This window comes from Mobula birostris, chromosome 7, assembly GCF_030028105.1.
Source record: "Mobula birostris isolate sMobBir1 chromosome 7, sMobBir1.hap1, whole genome shotgun sequence".
Lineage (NCBI taxonomy): Eukaryota > Metazoa > Chordata > Chondrichthyes > Myliobatiformes > Myliobatidae > Mobula > Mobula birostris.
The window spans coordinates 157,692,498-157,710,527 of NC_092376.1; the positions used below are offsets into that span (position 1 = coordinate 157,692,498).

The following is an 18,030-nucleotide window of genomic DNA, read 5'->3' on the forward strand; positions in this document are numbered from 1 at the left end:
CAGGAAACTTATGTACCACACCATTGTTATTACTCTGGGAAAAAGGGAATAAGAGACAGGCATACAATTTGGCCAATGCCATAAAGGTGTTTGGGATTGTACTAATGATTCCCTCTTTGCCAGTTTCCAATGTAACTACTGAATAAGACAGGTACTTGATTCAAACCTTAACGTAGTTCTCCTCTTCTTCATTTTACTCTTTCCAGGGTGGGCGTCAAACATGTTATGGAGACAAGTAAACTAAATCTCAAAAATCAAATGGTTTATTAACATTTAATGATAAAAGTCATATGAAACAAATAATGAAAATTAAAAAGCACATTTAAAAACAATATATATCGGCATAGGAATAACCATTTTGATTTTGCACATCAGTTTTGAACTATCATAAAATTAAAGATGGACACAATGCTTAGCGTAACTAACCAAAATGCTAAAATACAATTGAAAGCAACAAATCGATGATAGGTGTCAGTGCAGTACTGACACAAAATGCTTGAACAATAAAAAGGATTGTTCAAGTATACAAATATTCCACAAAGCACAAGATCTAAGCAAACTGACAAGTTCACAGAATTACAGAGGCAGAAATAATAAAAAAGTACAAAATGCACAGAAGGTAAAAAGGATGGAAAAAGTACAATGAACTGGCATGACATGGAGCGATACAGTTTCAGGTAACAATATCAGCATTTGTATTATATGCAAAGTGTTTAGAACAATTCAATGCATGACTATAGTCTACATAAATATATTTTATAAATATTTATGATTTTAAGCAAGCACTAAAAAAAATTGTTGTTCTACAACTTTACTACAAGTTTGGCCCAATAAGGAGAAATTCCATCTTAAAATAAAACTGATTTTTTCTAAAAAGAAATATTTTTGCCTCCAGATATAATACATAATGTGCACTTCTATAACTAATGACAAAGCTACAATGCCCTTTTTCTCAAAGTATTATATTGTTTACAGATCATTCAGACTCCAATACTCTATAAACTGAGAAGGTATATGGGAAAGTTATTTCCCACGTCAAAGCTAAGAACAAAAAGGTATAAAATATTTGGTTTAGCTTGAAAGTTAAAAAGCCATAACAGCACTGTAAATCACTGACAAATTTAAGGTATTACAAGCTAAATAACTATCAATTATTTTCCTCTCACCCAACCCCCAGTCTCCCTTTGAATCTGCTGATATTTTTCTCTCTCTCTCTATTCCACCTGCTCTACCAAAAGCACTAAATGCAAACTAAACCCTTTATGTTGTATATTTTAAAAAAAACAAGTGATATTCCTTACATACAAGGCAGGACATCTTGTTGATTATTAGGAAAATAACATCAAATGTGCAAATAAAGGCTAGCATGCCTTCCTGTGAAGAAGTACCCAATGCTACATCTGCAATACCACTGCATGGGTGAGAAATTTAAGTTATTTTTGCCCCTGAGGCCAGCCCCATTGACAGCAATTCTACTGTTACCTTGTGGAAGGAGGGTCTAATAAAAATTGAAGTATTAAGCAAAAGTGCCCAAATGGATGACTGAAAGGAGCAAGGGGAGTATATATTTACAGCAGCAAGATGTCATAACTTGCGCATTCCTGAGTTTATAAAGTCAAGTAAATGAGCTACACCCATATCCCCATCAGTACCATTCTACAATTAACCGTGAGGAGGTACAGGAGCTACCATGGGTAACTCAGTGACTTTCTCTTCAGAACCTGCAGGTGTAACTGACCTTCAGCCTCCTTACAGCTTTGTAAGGGATCAGTATGAGGAGAACTTAAAATGGGGCTTCTTCCTCCCACCACAGGATGAAGGATCAGCTTAATCTACTTCCGTGTGTTTATTTTAAATCAGAAAATCTTAGCGAATTTAAAAATCTAGCGATCTATAAATTCAATCATGTTCAGTAATTCACCATGGCACATCAGAAAAATATTACCCCCCCCACCCGAATTGGAACTTTGCAACTTTTTAATTGAACTATTCGCTTCCAGTTGGGATTCAATCTAGAACATTATTTTGGTACCATCATGAGGATCATCATAACATCATTCAATTATCCCAGGAGCACCTGAGGATAAGAACGTCCAAGCCAAACACACTTTTGCATTGTTACTCTGGGCTGGGAGTCCCGTGAAAATTCCAACAATCATCTCCTCTCCATCAAATCAAACCTGGTCCATAATTTCCCTATTATGGGTTTGGTTCTCCAGGATTGACAATCTATTCGTTCCCTGCATCTCTTTCTCTCAAGGTGCCAATCACAACCATTGAATCACCACCACCCTACGGCTCTGCTTTCTTGTCCAGTCAGGGCATTGTCCACCTGAACCTCAGCTCACGCACTTGCCTGAATGCTGGCATACACCCTGTGTGTTTTCCACATGAGGAAAACCATGCAACAAATGTCCCATTGCACAGCATCCCTGATAAATGCACTTGTTAAGAGTACCATGAACTGGTCCTATGTCCCATCTGTCAGGATACACAATGAGTTATTGGCTAAAACGTTTAGGTAGGGAAGAGAAAACAATAGATTACAACCAACAAATAACCGTAGAGCTTTTTTGCCTCACCAGTGAGAAAATAACACTGGTGATTTGTTGAGGAAAATACCACTGTAACTCAAGTACTGGAAGGGATTTTGTTTTCTGTAAAAGTCCTTCTAATAAAAAACACCTAAAGGGACGATTTTCAAGAAATGTGCAAAGACTTTATAAAATGAACTAGAAATTCCACAAAATCTTAGGATGGTATGAAGATAGGTGCAAGACAGGTAGTGCTGAGGAAGCAAGGAGGCTGTAGAAGAACTTAGGCAGATTAGGAGAATGGGCAAAGGAGTGGCAGATGGAATACAGTGCTGGGAAATACATGATCATGCATTTTCATAGAAGGAACAAATGTGACTATTCTATAAATGGGGAAAATATTCACAAATCCAAGATGCACAGGTTCTTGTGCAAGATTCCCTAAGGGTTAACTTGTAGGTTAATTCAGTGGTGTGGAAGGCAAATGCAATGTTATCATTCATTTGAGAGGACTAGAATATACAAGGATGTAATGCTGAGGCTTTATAAGGCACTGGTGAGGCCTCACTTGGAGTTATGTGAGAAGTTCTGTTCTCCTTATTTAAGAAAGGGTGTGCTGGACAGGGTTCAAAGGAGGTTCACAAAAATGTTTTCAGGATTGAAAGGGTTATCATATGAAGAACGTTTGATGGCTCTGAGCCTGTACTTGCTGGAAGTCAGAAGAATGGGGGTGGGGGGGATCTCATTAAAACCTATCGAATATTGAAAGGTGTAGATAAAGTGGGCGTGGAGAGGTTTAAGACCAGAGGGCATAACCTCAGAACAGAGGGATGTCATTTAGAACAGAGATGAGGAGGTATTTCTTTAGCCACGGGCAGTGAACCTGTGGAATTCGTTGACACAGTTGGCCATGGAGGCCAAGTCACTGGGTGGACTTAAGGCGGAAGTTGATAGATTCTTGATGTTAGGGTGTGAAAACAGGAGAATGTAGTTCAGACGGAAAGGGATCAGCCATGATCAAATGGCAGAGCAGACTCAATGGGCTGAATGGCTCAATCCTGTTCCTATAACTCATGGTCAACAATACTGGTCTGCACAAATCGACTCATTTCCACACAGTCCCTGGAAGTATCAGGAAATTCTGGGCACTCACATAGGCACCTATGTCCTGAACTTCCCAACAGACACACGGTGAAGTTTACTGTGTCGACTCTACTGGGAAATATGTTTGATGAATCTTCACCAGGGCTAGATCTGGTACAGGAAAAGTAACTCCATTAACTACAACTGGAACAGCTATAAGAGAATGAAGTATAAAGACAATTTGGATTATATTTAATTGAGTATAATTATATTTATTGTTTTAAATTGTCAAGACACAGAAGATTATGGCAAGTGGAACCATCTTGGATGGGCATGTTGTTTGGCATGGTCCAGTTGAGCTGGAGGGCCTACTTCCATATTGTATGATTCATTGGATGCTCCTACCATGGGCAAATGGGATTAACATAGACGGGCAAAAAGGTTGGCATAGATGTTCTGTGCTGCTGAGTCCTTCTTTGTTGTAAAACTCCAGATTCAAACTGAAATAGTATCATAATTAATACTTGCAAAAATATGCCTCTCCATTTTAAGGAAATTCAAAAAGATTCAGTGATCTTAGGCTTTGCAACAGCTTGATACAAATGCCAAACAAGTAGGCTATCAACATTTGTCAGCACATCTAACACTACCACATGAAGGGAGGATTAGGGAGGTTTCAAGGAAGTCTTCTACAGAGGGATATCTACAAGCTAAGATGTGAATGGCAATCAGCCAAAAATCCTAGGTCATTATTTGAAAGATGCTCATGGAAATTTGTGTGATAATTTCAAATGAATCTTTCCAATCCTGATATGTTTGCAGCACAAGGAAATATTATTACTAGTTACATAAGTGCCCTCTATTCATTAATACAAACAAGTTCTACAAATTTCACTCTTCAGAGGAAAAATACTCTGTGAACCAAACATATAAAACTGTAAGTCCTTCATACAAATATGTAGCTAACCTGTTAAAGTTGAAAAAGCTATGTTGAATAAAGCTGAATATTTCTTAAAGAGAATATTCATTTTTGTTTACTAAATTATTCCATTCCTTTTTATCTAATGCTGTTTATAAACAATTCTTTTTATTCTTTTTCTTAATAAACAGGAGGAAACAATAGTTTGCTATGAGCTAGGAAAATATACCAGTTCAATTTGCTAAAATAATGTAATGGAGATAAATAAACTCACTGGCCATTTTATTAGGTATACCTGTTTATTAATGCAAATATTTAATCAGCCAATCACGTGGAAGTAACTCAATGCATAAAAGCATGCAGACATGGTTCGATTGTTGTTCAAACAAAACATCAGAATGGGAAAGAAATGTGATCTAAGTGACTTTGACCGTGGTACAATTGTTGGTGCCAAACGGGGAGGTTTGAGTAACTCAGAAACTGCTGATCTCCTGGGATTTTCACGCACAACAGCCTCTAGAGTTTACAAAGAATAGCCAAACTGGTTCAAGCCAACAGTAACTCAAATAAACATGCATTACAACTGTGGTGTGCAGAAGGTCATCTCTGAACGCACAACACATCAAATCCTGAAGTGGAAGGGCTACAGCAGAACAAGACCACACCGGGTTCCACTCCTTTACCTAATAAAGTGGCCACTGAGTGTACGTTCTCTTGCATAGTACCGTTCTTGGCTCTGGATATCTCAAAACAGGCAAAGGTACCTGAAATTTAATTCTTTACCGCAATGCAGTAAACACAGTAGAAAACTTGGACACAGAGGTTCTCATGGAAAAAATATGATGCTGCAAGAACCAGAGAATCTGCTTTTCAGAATTTTTATTGAGGGATAAATTTTGGCCTGGAGATGAGAAGTCTAACACAAATTTGAAGAACACGGTAACTTCCTTGTTCTTCTTCAAAATTGTGTCACCTAGTTAACAAATTTCACATCACATGCCAATGATAATAAACCTGATTCTGATTCTGACTTCTCATCCAAATGACAGCAATTCAGTGAAGCACTTTCAGTGCAAAACGTCAGCTAAGAATTTTGGGTACATTTCTCAGGAATATGATCTGAAACTTAAAATCTTCTGAATTAGGCAACAGTGTTACTAAAAACCATCAATCACAAAGAGATTGAATGACAATGGTATAAGAATTATGTTCAACAACTCCATCACCCAGTGAGCTAATCTACCGTTAAACTGAAATACATGATGCATCCAACACAAAGCCTTTAACCAAACTACTTAGCAGCAAATTTCTTTCAATTTTTGTTTCCCAGATTTCAAATGCACAACTATTCTTCACTACACTGATCTGACCACTTAATCCTTCTGCAAAGCAGGTGCAAAACACAAGGACTTGCTCAAGGGAATGTTATGTCAAAATGATGAGGCCAGCACCTCTTCCATAGGTTGATGCATAAAAAGCACTAAACATTAAAAAATGCATCTATGACATCTCAACTTGACACTTCCTGTGGAATCAACAAACATATTGCTTTTGATTTGCTTCACCCAAATATGGGCAAACCTCAGCATCATAACAGATCAGCTCAGCTGATGGTCCTTTTATATTTCAACTTGAATTATACCCAACAATGCCTGCTTAGTCTTTTGCAAAAGAGATAAAAGTTAACTGTTCTACCTCAATACCCCACCTCAGAAGGCAAAGCCATGATGTTATTGCTCAACACAGAATTTAGGTAACATTGGCACAGAATTGCACATTTCAGCATTCCCCAAGCGCCAACTTTAAGATTTTAAAACATCCTTCATTTATAAAATAAAAATTTATAAATAGATTAAGAATAAAGTTTAACTTGATTTCCATCTTGTGTATATTCTTCAATGTAGCATTAACACCATAAGCTGTTAAAAAAAATCATGGTTCTTGCATATATATATTTCATAAATTGTTAAGTATCATTTTGTATAATTATTTTTAAACTATTGTAGAAATGTTTACAAAAATAGTATAAATATATATAAAGTCCATTTTAAAAGGGCCATTTGAAGAAAAATGAGAAATTCAGTGAAGTTCTCAACATAAAGATAATGTCAAACTAAATGATACGGGCAAGCATAATTCACGTGATGGCCTTCCAAATGGAGCATTTCATAGGTCCTGATGATGACTTCGTCTGTCCAGGTTTTGACTTGAAACATTTGTGGTCCATGTTGCAGCAAAGTAGAGGCAGGAAGGTGAGGAGGCAAGAGACTCTTTATGTGATAATTATGTTATTAACATCACAAGAAATAATCCCATATGAATAGGTTTAAATGTGCATGAGGCTTTAACTGAAAGAGAAAAAAAAACACAAATGAGAACTGAAAGAATGAAGCAAATCATAAATGGTCATGTTGTGTGACATAAAAAATAACATTCCTAAAACCAGATAGTGATGTGAAAGGAAGTGGTGAGAACAATTGAGGAAGTGGAGAACAGGAGGACCAATAGAAAGCAAAAGGGGAAAGGTGGTGGAAAGAAGTAGTGAGCGTGTTGGGGTTGAGGGTGGTGATGGGGAGGTGGGGGTGAAGAGAGAGGGGAGGGGGAGGGGGGAGGAGGGGAGAGGGGGAGGGGGGAGGAGGGGAGAGGGGGAGGGGGGAGGAGGGGAGAGGGGGAGGGGGGAGGAGGGGAGAGGGGGAGGGGGGAGGAGGGGAGAGGGGGAGGGGGGAGGAGGGGAGAGGGGGAGGGGGGAGGAGGGGAGAGGGGGAGGGGGGAGGAGGGGAGAGGGGGAGGGGGGAGGAGGGGAGAGGGGGAGGGGGGAGGGGAGATGAGAGGGAGGGAGGGGAGGGGGAGATGAGAGGGAGGGAGGGGAGGGGGAGATGAGAGGGAGGGAGGGGAGGGGGAGAAGGGAGGGAGGGGAGGGGAGATGGGAGGGAGGGAGGGGAGATGGGAGGGAGGGGAATTGCGGGGAGTGCGAGAATTGAGAAGGTAAAAGTAATGAATTCAAGATATGCAACATGTTCAAATAAATGTTTCCCTTAACAAAATAAAAGCAACCCAAGCACTTGAGTCATCTAGAGAGAGAGAGAGAGAGAGAGAGAGAGAGAGAGAGAGAGAGAGAGAGAGAGAGAGAGAGAGAGAGAGAGAGAGAGAGAGAGAGAAAGAAAGAAAGAAAGAAAGAAAGAAAGAAAGAAAGAAAGAGAGAGAGAGAGAGAGAGAGAGAGAGAGAGAGAAAGAGAAAGAAAAAAAGAATGAATGAGAATTTAATAGTAGAGGAGTGATCTCTCTAACTTTCTGTAGCACCTTGGTTACAGCAGCAACCTTGCATTACTTTGGATTGAATACCTTGAGCACTGCAAACAATTCTTGTCAGATTAAAGACTGCTGAGGCACTGAACTGAATACAACAGAAATTTACAAGTACCAAAAATGGCAAGTTACCAGAAGGTGAGATTCTATTTTGACAGCTGCAGTATGTCCCAAAGAACTTTTCAGCTGATCAAGCAACTTCTTGAAGGTGACATTAAGCCACTTTCTAGTAGTAAGTAATCACACAGTCTCACTAGACAAGATGTCCCGGGATGCATTCTCACCAACTATGAAGGAACAATCATATACTTCCATATCAAAACCTGCACAAGAGGTGTTGCTTAATATCTGCGGTCCTGGTACCTTCTGATGCAGACCAGAGAAGCAGGAGGTGCTCACAATGGAAAATGGGTGAATAACTACGGTGCATATTGTAGATGATACTCAGTGCACTGGAGAAACAAGGGAATGTTTAGGATAGTAGATGTGATGCTTTGGGGTGCATAGTATTAAGCTCCTTATTATCACAAAGCATTCCATCAGCAAAATGGAGAATCTTCCATCACACTCCTGATCTGCAAGAGAGTGGAAAGCACTGGGCAAGTCCAAGTATACATGCCGTCTAGCCTTGAATTAACAGGAACAGTTGAAATTGGCTCTGTTTCCTTTCTCTCAAGGAGAGAAAGTGGGGGGGGGGGTGACTTAACAGATGTCTTTAGAAATTATGGGAGGTTTGATAAAATAGATGCATTTTTTTCTGTTTACGGAGAGGGCAAAACTAACTGCCACTGACATGATCGATACTAAGAGAATTCAGAAGTTAAAAAACGTAAGACAACGGAAACCTGAAATGAAGTGAAAAATGCTAGAAATGGAACATTATTTTTTGTAAATATAGTCATTTGAAAACCTTTTTACTTAAAATACATGAAAAGCCCAGGGCATTTAAAGCATTTAGAACATAGGACATCACAGCGCAGAACCCATGAACACCACCTCACTACTTTTCTATTTTTTTTTAAAATTTTTGTACAACTTATTTAACTTTAATATATACATACTTACTGTAATTCACATTTTTTCTCTATTTTTCACTTTTTTATGTATTGCTGCTGCAAAGGCAAATTTCACAACGTATGCTGGTGATTTAAATTTGATTCTGATTCTAACTCAGTACCAGCCTTTTGGCCCACGATGCTGTGCCGGCTTTTAACCAACTCTAAGATCAATCTAACCCTTCCCTTCTTTATCATCCATGTGCCTATCTACGAGTTACTTAAACGCCTCTAATGTATCTGTTTCTAGCACCACCCCTGGCAGGGCTTTCCACACATGCAGCACTGTGCAAAGAATTTACCTCTGACATCCCCCTGTACTTTCCTTCAATCACCTTCAAATTACACCCCCTTGTATTATGCCCTGGGAAAAAGTCTGGGTATCTGTGCTATACTGTTCTATGTTCTGTAAACCCTGCTTTGGAAATCTACTTTAAAAGGTCATGCAGGACAAAGCTATCAGCTACATAGCATGACTCTGAGCCATATTAGTGTAAAAGGATTTAGGTCACTTGAAATTCAAAGCAATGGTTGTTTAAATTTAACATTGCATCAACTCAGAGACCATGGGGCAAAGTCACGCAATTGAAATATCCCATTATGCAGGCTCTGCTTGAATAAATAACCTCATGCAGCACTTCTGCCACTATTCATCAGCAAAATAAAGCCTGGATATTTTGAGACGTTAAAAATACACACATAAAGGGGAAGAGTAGATGGTGCCAGCTACGAAAGAAAGGCAGCATTTTATGACAACTGCCATTAACTTTGTGCCCATTAATAAACCTTGAACTTCTCTTCCTTTATTATACCTAAGGCATACTATAGCTGCATGTTGAGGCTGACTTGAACTAATCTCGCAATCAAAAGAATGTTCTGAATGTTCTGTCTCCCCTCTGCTTCATTTGTGCAATAATTACACAAACACACTTAGGGCTACATAGAAGATTGCAAGGTAACTTGAGTGTGCTGCAAATTCAGGGAAAAATCTGTAAATTGTAAATAAACAATCCTGTGGGAATTTCACACCATGAAGTTACAGTTTATACCAAACACTTTTCTAACCTTTACAATTTATGAACGTGGCAAGTCTGCAACTGTCCTCACTTCATTTTCGGCAAAGCAGCAAGTTGGATTAATTCATATGAGCAGCATGCCTCAAAAGCAACTTTTATCTGCAAGCTGCCTATTAATGTGGTTCATTACTGTATCTATAATTATTGTATAATTACTCCAGGACTGTGGTTCATTTTTCTACACTCCAGCACTCTCAGATTCCATGACCAACTTCATGTACCTCAATGGAGTAATGATTATACACCACCAGCTGATCTCCAGATTTCGAACTGACATTGCCCTGGAAAGTGGTCTGATAGCAAAACAGCAAGTAGTTCAGGGGAAGAATGAGTGTGCCTGTTAGTTCAGTTACATTTGGAAAAGAGATGTCTGACAGAGAAGAGCTTGCTGTTAGCATAATAATTGATATACATGCCACAGAAGAGGATTAATTATCAGTATAGGACAGCCAGGCTTAAGATTTAGTAATCAATATCCACAGCAGCAACAAGTAGATACTCTAAAGGTAATTTACAATTAGCCAGCAAGAGCTAGTTAATCCAGCTTACTTTTTTCTATCTTTGTCTTTCTTTACTGGTTGTTGTCCTGTGGCCTGGAAACCTTGCCCCTGCAGCGCCTGGGCTGCCATTCTCCGCCGGTTAAATGCGTTCATCTCTTCTTCCAATTCTCGCCGCTTCTCCTCCAGTTTTCTCTTCTCTTCCTGGTGTGTTTTCTTCAATTGATCAAACTGATCGTGAAGCTGTAACACAAAGCCAAGTGGACTGATGCAAACAAAAACCTGATCTCCAATTTATTCCTCAGAGGAAATACGAGACTATACTTATAACAACATTTGTCCATCCAGTATCAAAGATGCTGTCTGATCCTTCATAACATCAGAATGCAAAATTCTAAATCAATTATCTTCAGTTTACACATGGGTACTCCGAGATTTCAGTTCAAATGTTTTGATGCTCTTGTCAAGACATCGATTCCCTGATACATTAAGTATTTTTATAAAACAGGTAGGTAATTCACACAGAATGTTGAATGCTTATTTTTAGATATATATGTTTGCTTTGTTAAATAGTAGAAGAGTGTTGGGGATCCAAAATTCTCATTCCAGAATGTTCTGTACTTAGCAAATTCAGATCAGAAATCCCTTTACTTGCAGAAGTATTAAAGCAAAGACGACCATTTTCTTTTTGACAGAAGAAAATTGTGCTTTAAAAAAACAAAATATTCCACAAATACTCAGCAGGCTGAGCAGCACCTTGTGCGTAGAGAAAGTTACTTTCTCAGGTCAATGGCCTTTCATTAGAACTGATGCAGGAGCATCGACCTGAAATATTAACTCCACTTTTCTGTTTCTCCCACACAAGTGCTGCCTGACCTACATATTTGGTTTAATTCCAGCATCTACAGCTACTTTTTTTTTGATTTTCAGTAGTAATGGAAAAAGTCTGGTGAACATCAGTTAATAATTGTAACCACTGTTCAGAGAAACTAAATGAGTGTAGTATTGAAAAATGAACTCAAAGCACTTTCGGTGACCGATACACACAAGCACCAATTTAGCTCTTGTCACCAATGAGCAGTTTCTATCCCATAGAATTTATGGCTTCTGCAAGACTGTTGATAAAATATGACTAATTTTCACTGCTTTGGAAAATGGCTCACCTCCTTTTCTTTCTCTTTCAGATCTGTCTCAGTTTCTTTAACTCTCATGACAAACATTTGCCTCATTTCCTCTTCCTTTTTCTGCAGTTCACTCATAAATTCATTCCTTTTGGCTTCATACGTTTCCTGTAGGCTAAACGAGATAGTTCAAGTTACAGATAACTTCTCAAATCAGTCTTCAGCAAATTATACAGATCAATTAAAAAATAAACTTAATTGAGAACTAGCTTATGACAGATGCATAATTAAGTAGTCATTATCATACCCCATCAGTGCATCTCAAAAATCACCACTAATCTCACAAATAAAGATAAACATTTCTCTTAATCATTTTAGCTGTTTGCATGATATGCATGAAAACCTCCAGCCAAACAAACTTGCACAGAATGGCAACAGTTACCCCATACAGGAACTGAATTTGGAAGCTGACCCCAGAGAAGAAATGACTACAGATTATGTTCTTCACAACTCTAATTTTCAAAAATCATCAGCCATGATAAAATTTCTAAACACCAGCTTTTCAATATACAGTGGATTCCAGTTAATTGGGCCATCAGTTAATCACGGCTGCCACTTATTTGGGACAACTCTTAAAGAACAAAAACTGAATCAAGAAAATAGCTGGGATTCCCTTTGTTTACTTGGGACACTACGCCATTTAACCGGGACAGGACATTGTTGCCGAACAGTTTCTAACTACTGTAGTTGTGTGCTCGTGTGGCCGATACACCATACCGTGCTTGGAGAAAATAGTTTTTAAACAGCATTCGTTGCTTGTGCTTGTGTTATGTTATCCATTTTGCCAATTCAAAAAGTGGTGATTTTTGATCATTTTGAGTTTTTTTTTTACCCTTGTCAAGATGCCATGAAAAGATTTGACACTAGCTGAAAAAAAATTACGCAGTGTGTCTGCCCTGATTTTGTTCATTTAAAATCAATCAAGAAGTCACAGCAGGGTACACTGGATGAATCCTTCCATCAATAATTATAATGAACTAATATACTGTTTTATAGGACTGTAGTAGCATTGGTAATTCATTTAAATATATAATTTAGTCATAGTCATACTTCATTGATCCCAGGGGAAATTGGTTTTCGTTACAGTTGCACCATAAATAATTAAGCAGTAATAAAACCATAAATAATTAAATAGTAATATGTAAATTATGCCAGGAAATAAGTCCAGGACCAACCTATTGGCTCAGGGTGTCTGACCCTCCAAGGGAGGAGTTGTAAAGTTTGATGGCCACAGGCAGGAATGACTTCCTATGACGCTCTGTGTTGCATCTCGGTGGAATGAGTCTCTGGCTGGATGTCCTCCTGTGCCCAACCAGTACATTATGGGAGACATTGTCCAAGATGGCATGCAACTTGGACAACAGTCTCTTTTCAGACACCACCGTCAGAGAGTCCAGTTCCATCCCCACAACATCACTGGCCTTACAAATGAGTTTGTTGATTCTGTTGGTGTCTGCTACCCTCAGCCTGCTGACCCAGCACCCAACAGCAAACACGCTAGCACTGGCCACCACAGACTTGTAGAACAATTTGATACTCAGTTAAATGGTAATTTGACTTTTTTAAACCTTTTTAACTATTTTCATGAAACTCTAGCTAATTGGGGCAGCCACTTAATTGGGCCAAAATGGATTGGCCCCGAAGTGTCCCAATTAAGTGAAATCCACTGAACTAGAAAATAAATAGTGATAAAAGAATGAGATAATACCCCAGCTTTGTTCAATCTGCTATGCCTCGCATAATTGAACAAAGATATTACTGTTTTTTTCCAACCAACTAATTTTTTCAAATTTCCATACCTTTGCAGTATTAAAAGCCAGACAACCAGTTCACCTAAACAGCAGTTCAATGGTTAGCTGCTGAGTTATTTTTACACCTTTGGCAACACTGCTACTGAAAAGTACACCAAGCAGTCCTGGGCAGCTGCCCTGTATTTCTCAAGGGAAACACCCTGCATCCCATCAGATGGCATTAACAAGATCACATCCAGAAATATGAACACTGCTACCCCTCAGGCTGAGTTGACGATCAAAGAAGATGATAATGAGAATCGTAAACAGATATAAAAACCAGTAGAGCCCATAAATTTCATATCAGATTTGATTTTCTTAATGAATTCCAAAGCTTAGTCCACAGTGTTCAATATTCCAATTTAATATTTCTCTGGAACATGGCATCTTCAGTCATTGTGTGAAACACTTCGTAACTCTGCTTTATTAAATTCTTGAACCCAGTCTTACTATAGTGCAGTGCCAATGGATGTATTGGGGGCTGCTGCAATAACTGAAGACCTGAAATCCTTCACGATAATAATAATGAACTTCCAAATCTGAACAGATCCATTATCTTTGCCTTGCTAAAGGAAAAGAAAATCCCGTGCAGGAAGCCAAGTAAAGACAACTTCAAGGATCACTAACCACAACCAGTTGACAATTGGTACCCAGATTTAGGTTTGAGGAACATACACCTTCAAAGTGCCAAATCTGGGATCTCTGCTGTCCTCCGACTCTTTAGGTTTGAGTAGTTTCTTTGTACATTTAAAACCCCTTGCTACTGTTGCCTTTGTATTTAAAAAAACACACTAGGAAAAGCACAAATATGTGATTGGAAAATACTGTTTTACCATTTTCAGTGTTTTTTGATGCAGTAGTGAAGTTGAAGAAGGCAGTGCAGTCAGTGTACATGAGTTTCAAGTATAGCCTTTTGATAAGATGCTACATAACAGGATATCAGTCAAGTTAAAAGGTACTGTGAGATGGATAGGAAGTTGGCTATGTAACAGGCCATAGGGGGACACAGTGAATGGTTGTTTATTCGAATTGAAGAGCAAATTGTGGCACTTTTTATGGACTACTACTTGGGCCACTGATACAGATTTTAAAATGAAGCAATGAATTAGGGGTGTCAGCTACAATTTTAAAGTTTGGTTCTGTTGTAAACTGTGAAGCGGATAGAGATACATTGGAGCAGGATAAAACAAGATGATACGGGCAGGCACGTGGCAGACAAAGTTCCGCATTGAGATACATGAAGTGATGTATTTTTAAGTGAAGAATGTGGAGAAGTAATATAGAATTATGGGTTGTGTGTGTGTTTTTTTAAAGTGTGGAGCAGCAAAGGGACCTTGGGGGTATTGGAGCACTAGTTATGTAAAATGGCAGGGCAGTAGTGAAAGTGTTCAAAGGCACTCACAATTCTTGGTTTTATCAATAAAGAACAGATGATAAAAGTAGGGAATTCATGGTGGATGTTTTTAAAACACAAGTTGTGCCTCAGCAATACTATGTTCAATGTTGGTTTAATGCGAGTAAGTAGGATCCAATAATTGTCATAATTCAAAATCAAGCAGTCTCAGAAAGTGGAAGAGGTTATCAGCTGCTTTTGACTCCACAGATGCTGCTCAACCTGTCAAGTTCTTCCAGCAGCTTATTTTTTCCCTCAGCCTCTGGTATCTCTAAACAGAAAGATGCCGGTCAGAAATCCACTCAAATTCAACAAATGAAAATCAACTACAGTTGTATCATCAGCAAGGATTCAACATTTGGAGTTCAAATGTCATGGTCATTTTTACTGGGAAGGTTTACTTCTGTGCCTTTTGGTGACCTCCAAGCCTGTTCAGTAAATATACATCATACAGTATACATCTACATGATTTTATAATATTTCTTCAAACATTGATGGAGACCTTCTGACCTGAATGGTTTGCTGTCAGGATCTGTGTCTTTGAATCCCATCTCCTCCAGTTTGCAACGCCGATATAACTCGTAGTGCCTTGTATGTGTCTGCTCCCTCAGGTCCTCCATATTAACACGAATCAGCATTTCACGCAGCTTCACAAAGTCACAATGATTTTCATTTTCAACTGTTAAAGTAACAAAAGTACTTAAATCACAGATGTTTAATTATTTTTGCTTTTATTTGCTAAGGAAAGAAATGTGACGAAAAAATTTTTGCATACCATGCGGTAGACAGAACCACATAATATATGTAACATCCCATTCGATGAAGACCCTCGGAATTAGCAATCATTTGCACTTAATCATATTCATTACAAAATTGAACAAAGTGGAAAGAATATTTGATGCCAAACATTTATGACAGATTTCCACAACAGGAATGCAAACAGCTGATATGTCCTTTAAGTATTGAACCCAAAGTTTGATTTTCTAAAAATATAAAGAGCCTAACACATAACTTTGCGTCTACTGTATGAAACTTCTACCTACCCTGAACAACACCCCATGGGTACTGCCGAGCTTTCACCATTTTATTTCCCACTTTCACCTCTTCCATACTGCCAACAACTGCAAAAGGGAGGTGAGCCTGAAGGAAGAAAATGCAGAACTATATATAACAAAACATCTCACCATCCCCTCCCCAATGCTACAGTACGTATCTCAGAAATATTATCAACTTGTGAATCAATTTCCTTAAGGAATCGTAGGTGCAAATGACAGGAAAGCATTCTAACATGATCAATGGTGTGCAAAGTTTTAATTGCAATTGAAAATTTATTTTTATGTTGCTGGGATATAAAGGAAATAGTTCTGTAACTTTGCAGTTTTACTTATAGAAACTTAAATTCCGATTTTATACTTGTTTGCAATTGCAACCCTTCTTAATGAATGGGTGGCATTTCTACTTTTGCAATCTTTCTTGGCAACAATACAAGTATAACAGCTTCAAACTTTTTGTTGCGAGCTTAAATAAAACTAGTACAGAATGATTTTATTCACAACTCCTGCAGGATCATTACAGAGGCAACCTGAGAGCAAAAAAATTTGAAAATTATACTTCGCTCATGCAATACATGCTTCTGCATGTCTTAAGTTTCAATGATCAACACACACAAAATACCAGAGGAACTCAGCAGGCCAGACAACATCGACAGAAATGAATAAACAGTCGAGGTTTCAGGCTGAGACCCAAAGTTCCTCCAAGGTTTTGTGTGTGTTACTCTGGATTTCCAGCATCTGCAGAATTTCTTGTGTTTAGAAAACAGAGAGAGCAGCCAAAGACAATGCATTCTTGAAGGAAGTGCCAGTACTTACGTTCATTGTTGAGTTGATCTCTGCTACTGCATCATCATCTGTTGGGAACTGGTAGATTTGCACACCATTGCTGACCAGTTCACTCATTATTTTTATCTTAAATTTATGTAACTCACTTTTTGAAATTGTATCTGCCTTGGCTACAATAGGAATAATGTTCACCTAAAATTGTAAAAGAGAAGTCTTGATGAGATAGTTGGAGAATTATACTCAGGGGCAATCAAACAGTAAGTGAATGAACGCTGAGTACATCACGCTTATTGACTTCTGATAAAATTCCCCTAACATATGCATTTTAAACAACTAAATACCATTACGGGAGAAGGCTCAGGAGCTTGAAGACTCGTACGGCCAGATTTGGGAACAGCTTCTTTCCAACTGTGATAAGACTGCTGAATGGACCCTGACCCGGATCTGGGCTGTACCCTCCAAATATCCGAACCTGCATCTCGGTTTTTTTGCACTACATTACTTTCCATTTTTCTGTTTTCTATTTATGACTTATAATTTAAATTTTTAATATTTACTATTGATTTGTAATCCAGGGAGCAGGAAGCGCAGAATCAAATATCGCATTGATGATTGTACATTCTAGTATCGATTGTTTGGCGACAATAAAGTATAAAGTATTATAGTATTACTATTGACTGCTATATGATTAAATAAAAAATATTCTCCACATTGTCTCAGCTCCAGAGGCAAAGAAGCTAGAAATGCAGTATCAGGTGGCATGGTAGTGTAGTGGTTACCATAACACTATTACAGTGCCAGTGACCAGGGTTCAATTCCCACTACTGTCTGTAAGGAGTTTGTACGTTCTCATCATGACTGCATGGGTTTCCTCCCACATTCCAAAGATGTGCGCGTTAGCAGGTTAATTGATCAAATGGGTGTAATTGGGTGCTGTGGGATCACTGGCCCAGAAGGGTCTGTTACCATGCTGTATCTCTAAATAAAAAAGATAAAAATGAAAATTGAATAAAATATTTGCAATAAATGCTTTTAAGAGCCATTTAGGATGAAATAATTACCATTTTCGAGTCATGAAAACACATTTGAATTTTGTGATGATAGAAGGGGCCAGCTACCAGTTAGCTGGCTTTTTGCACATAACTCCTGGCATTCAATACATTCAGCCACTTTAGTAAACAACAGCCCAGTATACAAATATTCCTTTGTTCTCTCTAACCTTTCCCTTCAACTTAAAATGTTGATTTTTTTTGGTATTTTGTCTGCATCTGATGAAAAGTTATTAACCTAAGACATTAGCTCTTTCTGCCTTCATGGATGCTGCCTGGCACACTGAGCAGTTCCAGAATTCTATTTTC

At 38.4% G+C, this 18,030-nt stretch overlaps 1 protein-coding gene across 1 annotated transcript in view; it reads right to left on the bottom strand.

Annotated features, from left to right (window-relative positions):
• Window positions 1-292: 292 nt before the first annotated feature.
• LOC140200526 (septin-8-B-like) overlaps window positions 293-18,030 on the bottom strand; it is an 85,531-nt gene continuing 67,793 nt past the window's right edge. The window contains exons 5-10 of the mRNA XM_072263992.1: window positions 16,703-16,864; window positions 15,878-15,974; window positions 15,345-15,513; window positions 11,634-11,766; window positions 10,523-10,713; window positions 293-6,884 (exon numbers count right to left, since the gene is read on the bottom strand). Of these exons, the coding sequence (XP_072120093.1) occupies window positions 6,881-6,884; window positions 10,523-10,713; window positions 11,634-11,766; window positions 15,345-15,513; window positions 15,878-15,974; window positions 16,703-16,864 (756 nt within the window). The 3' untranslated portion in view covers window positions 293-6,880. The remainder of the gene's footprint in view (window positions 6,885-10,522; window positions 10,714-11,633; window positions 11,767-15,344; window positions 15,514-15,877; window positions 15,975-16,702; window positions 16,865-18,030) is intronic.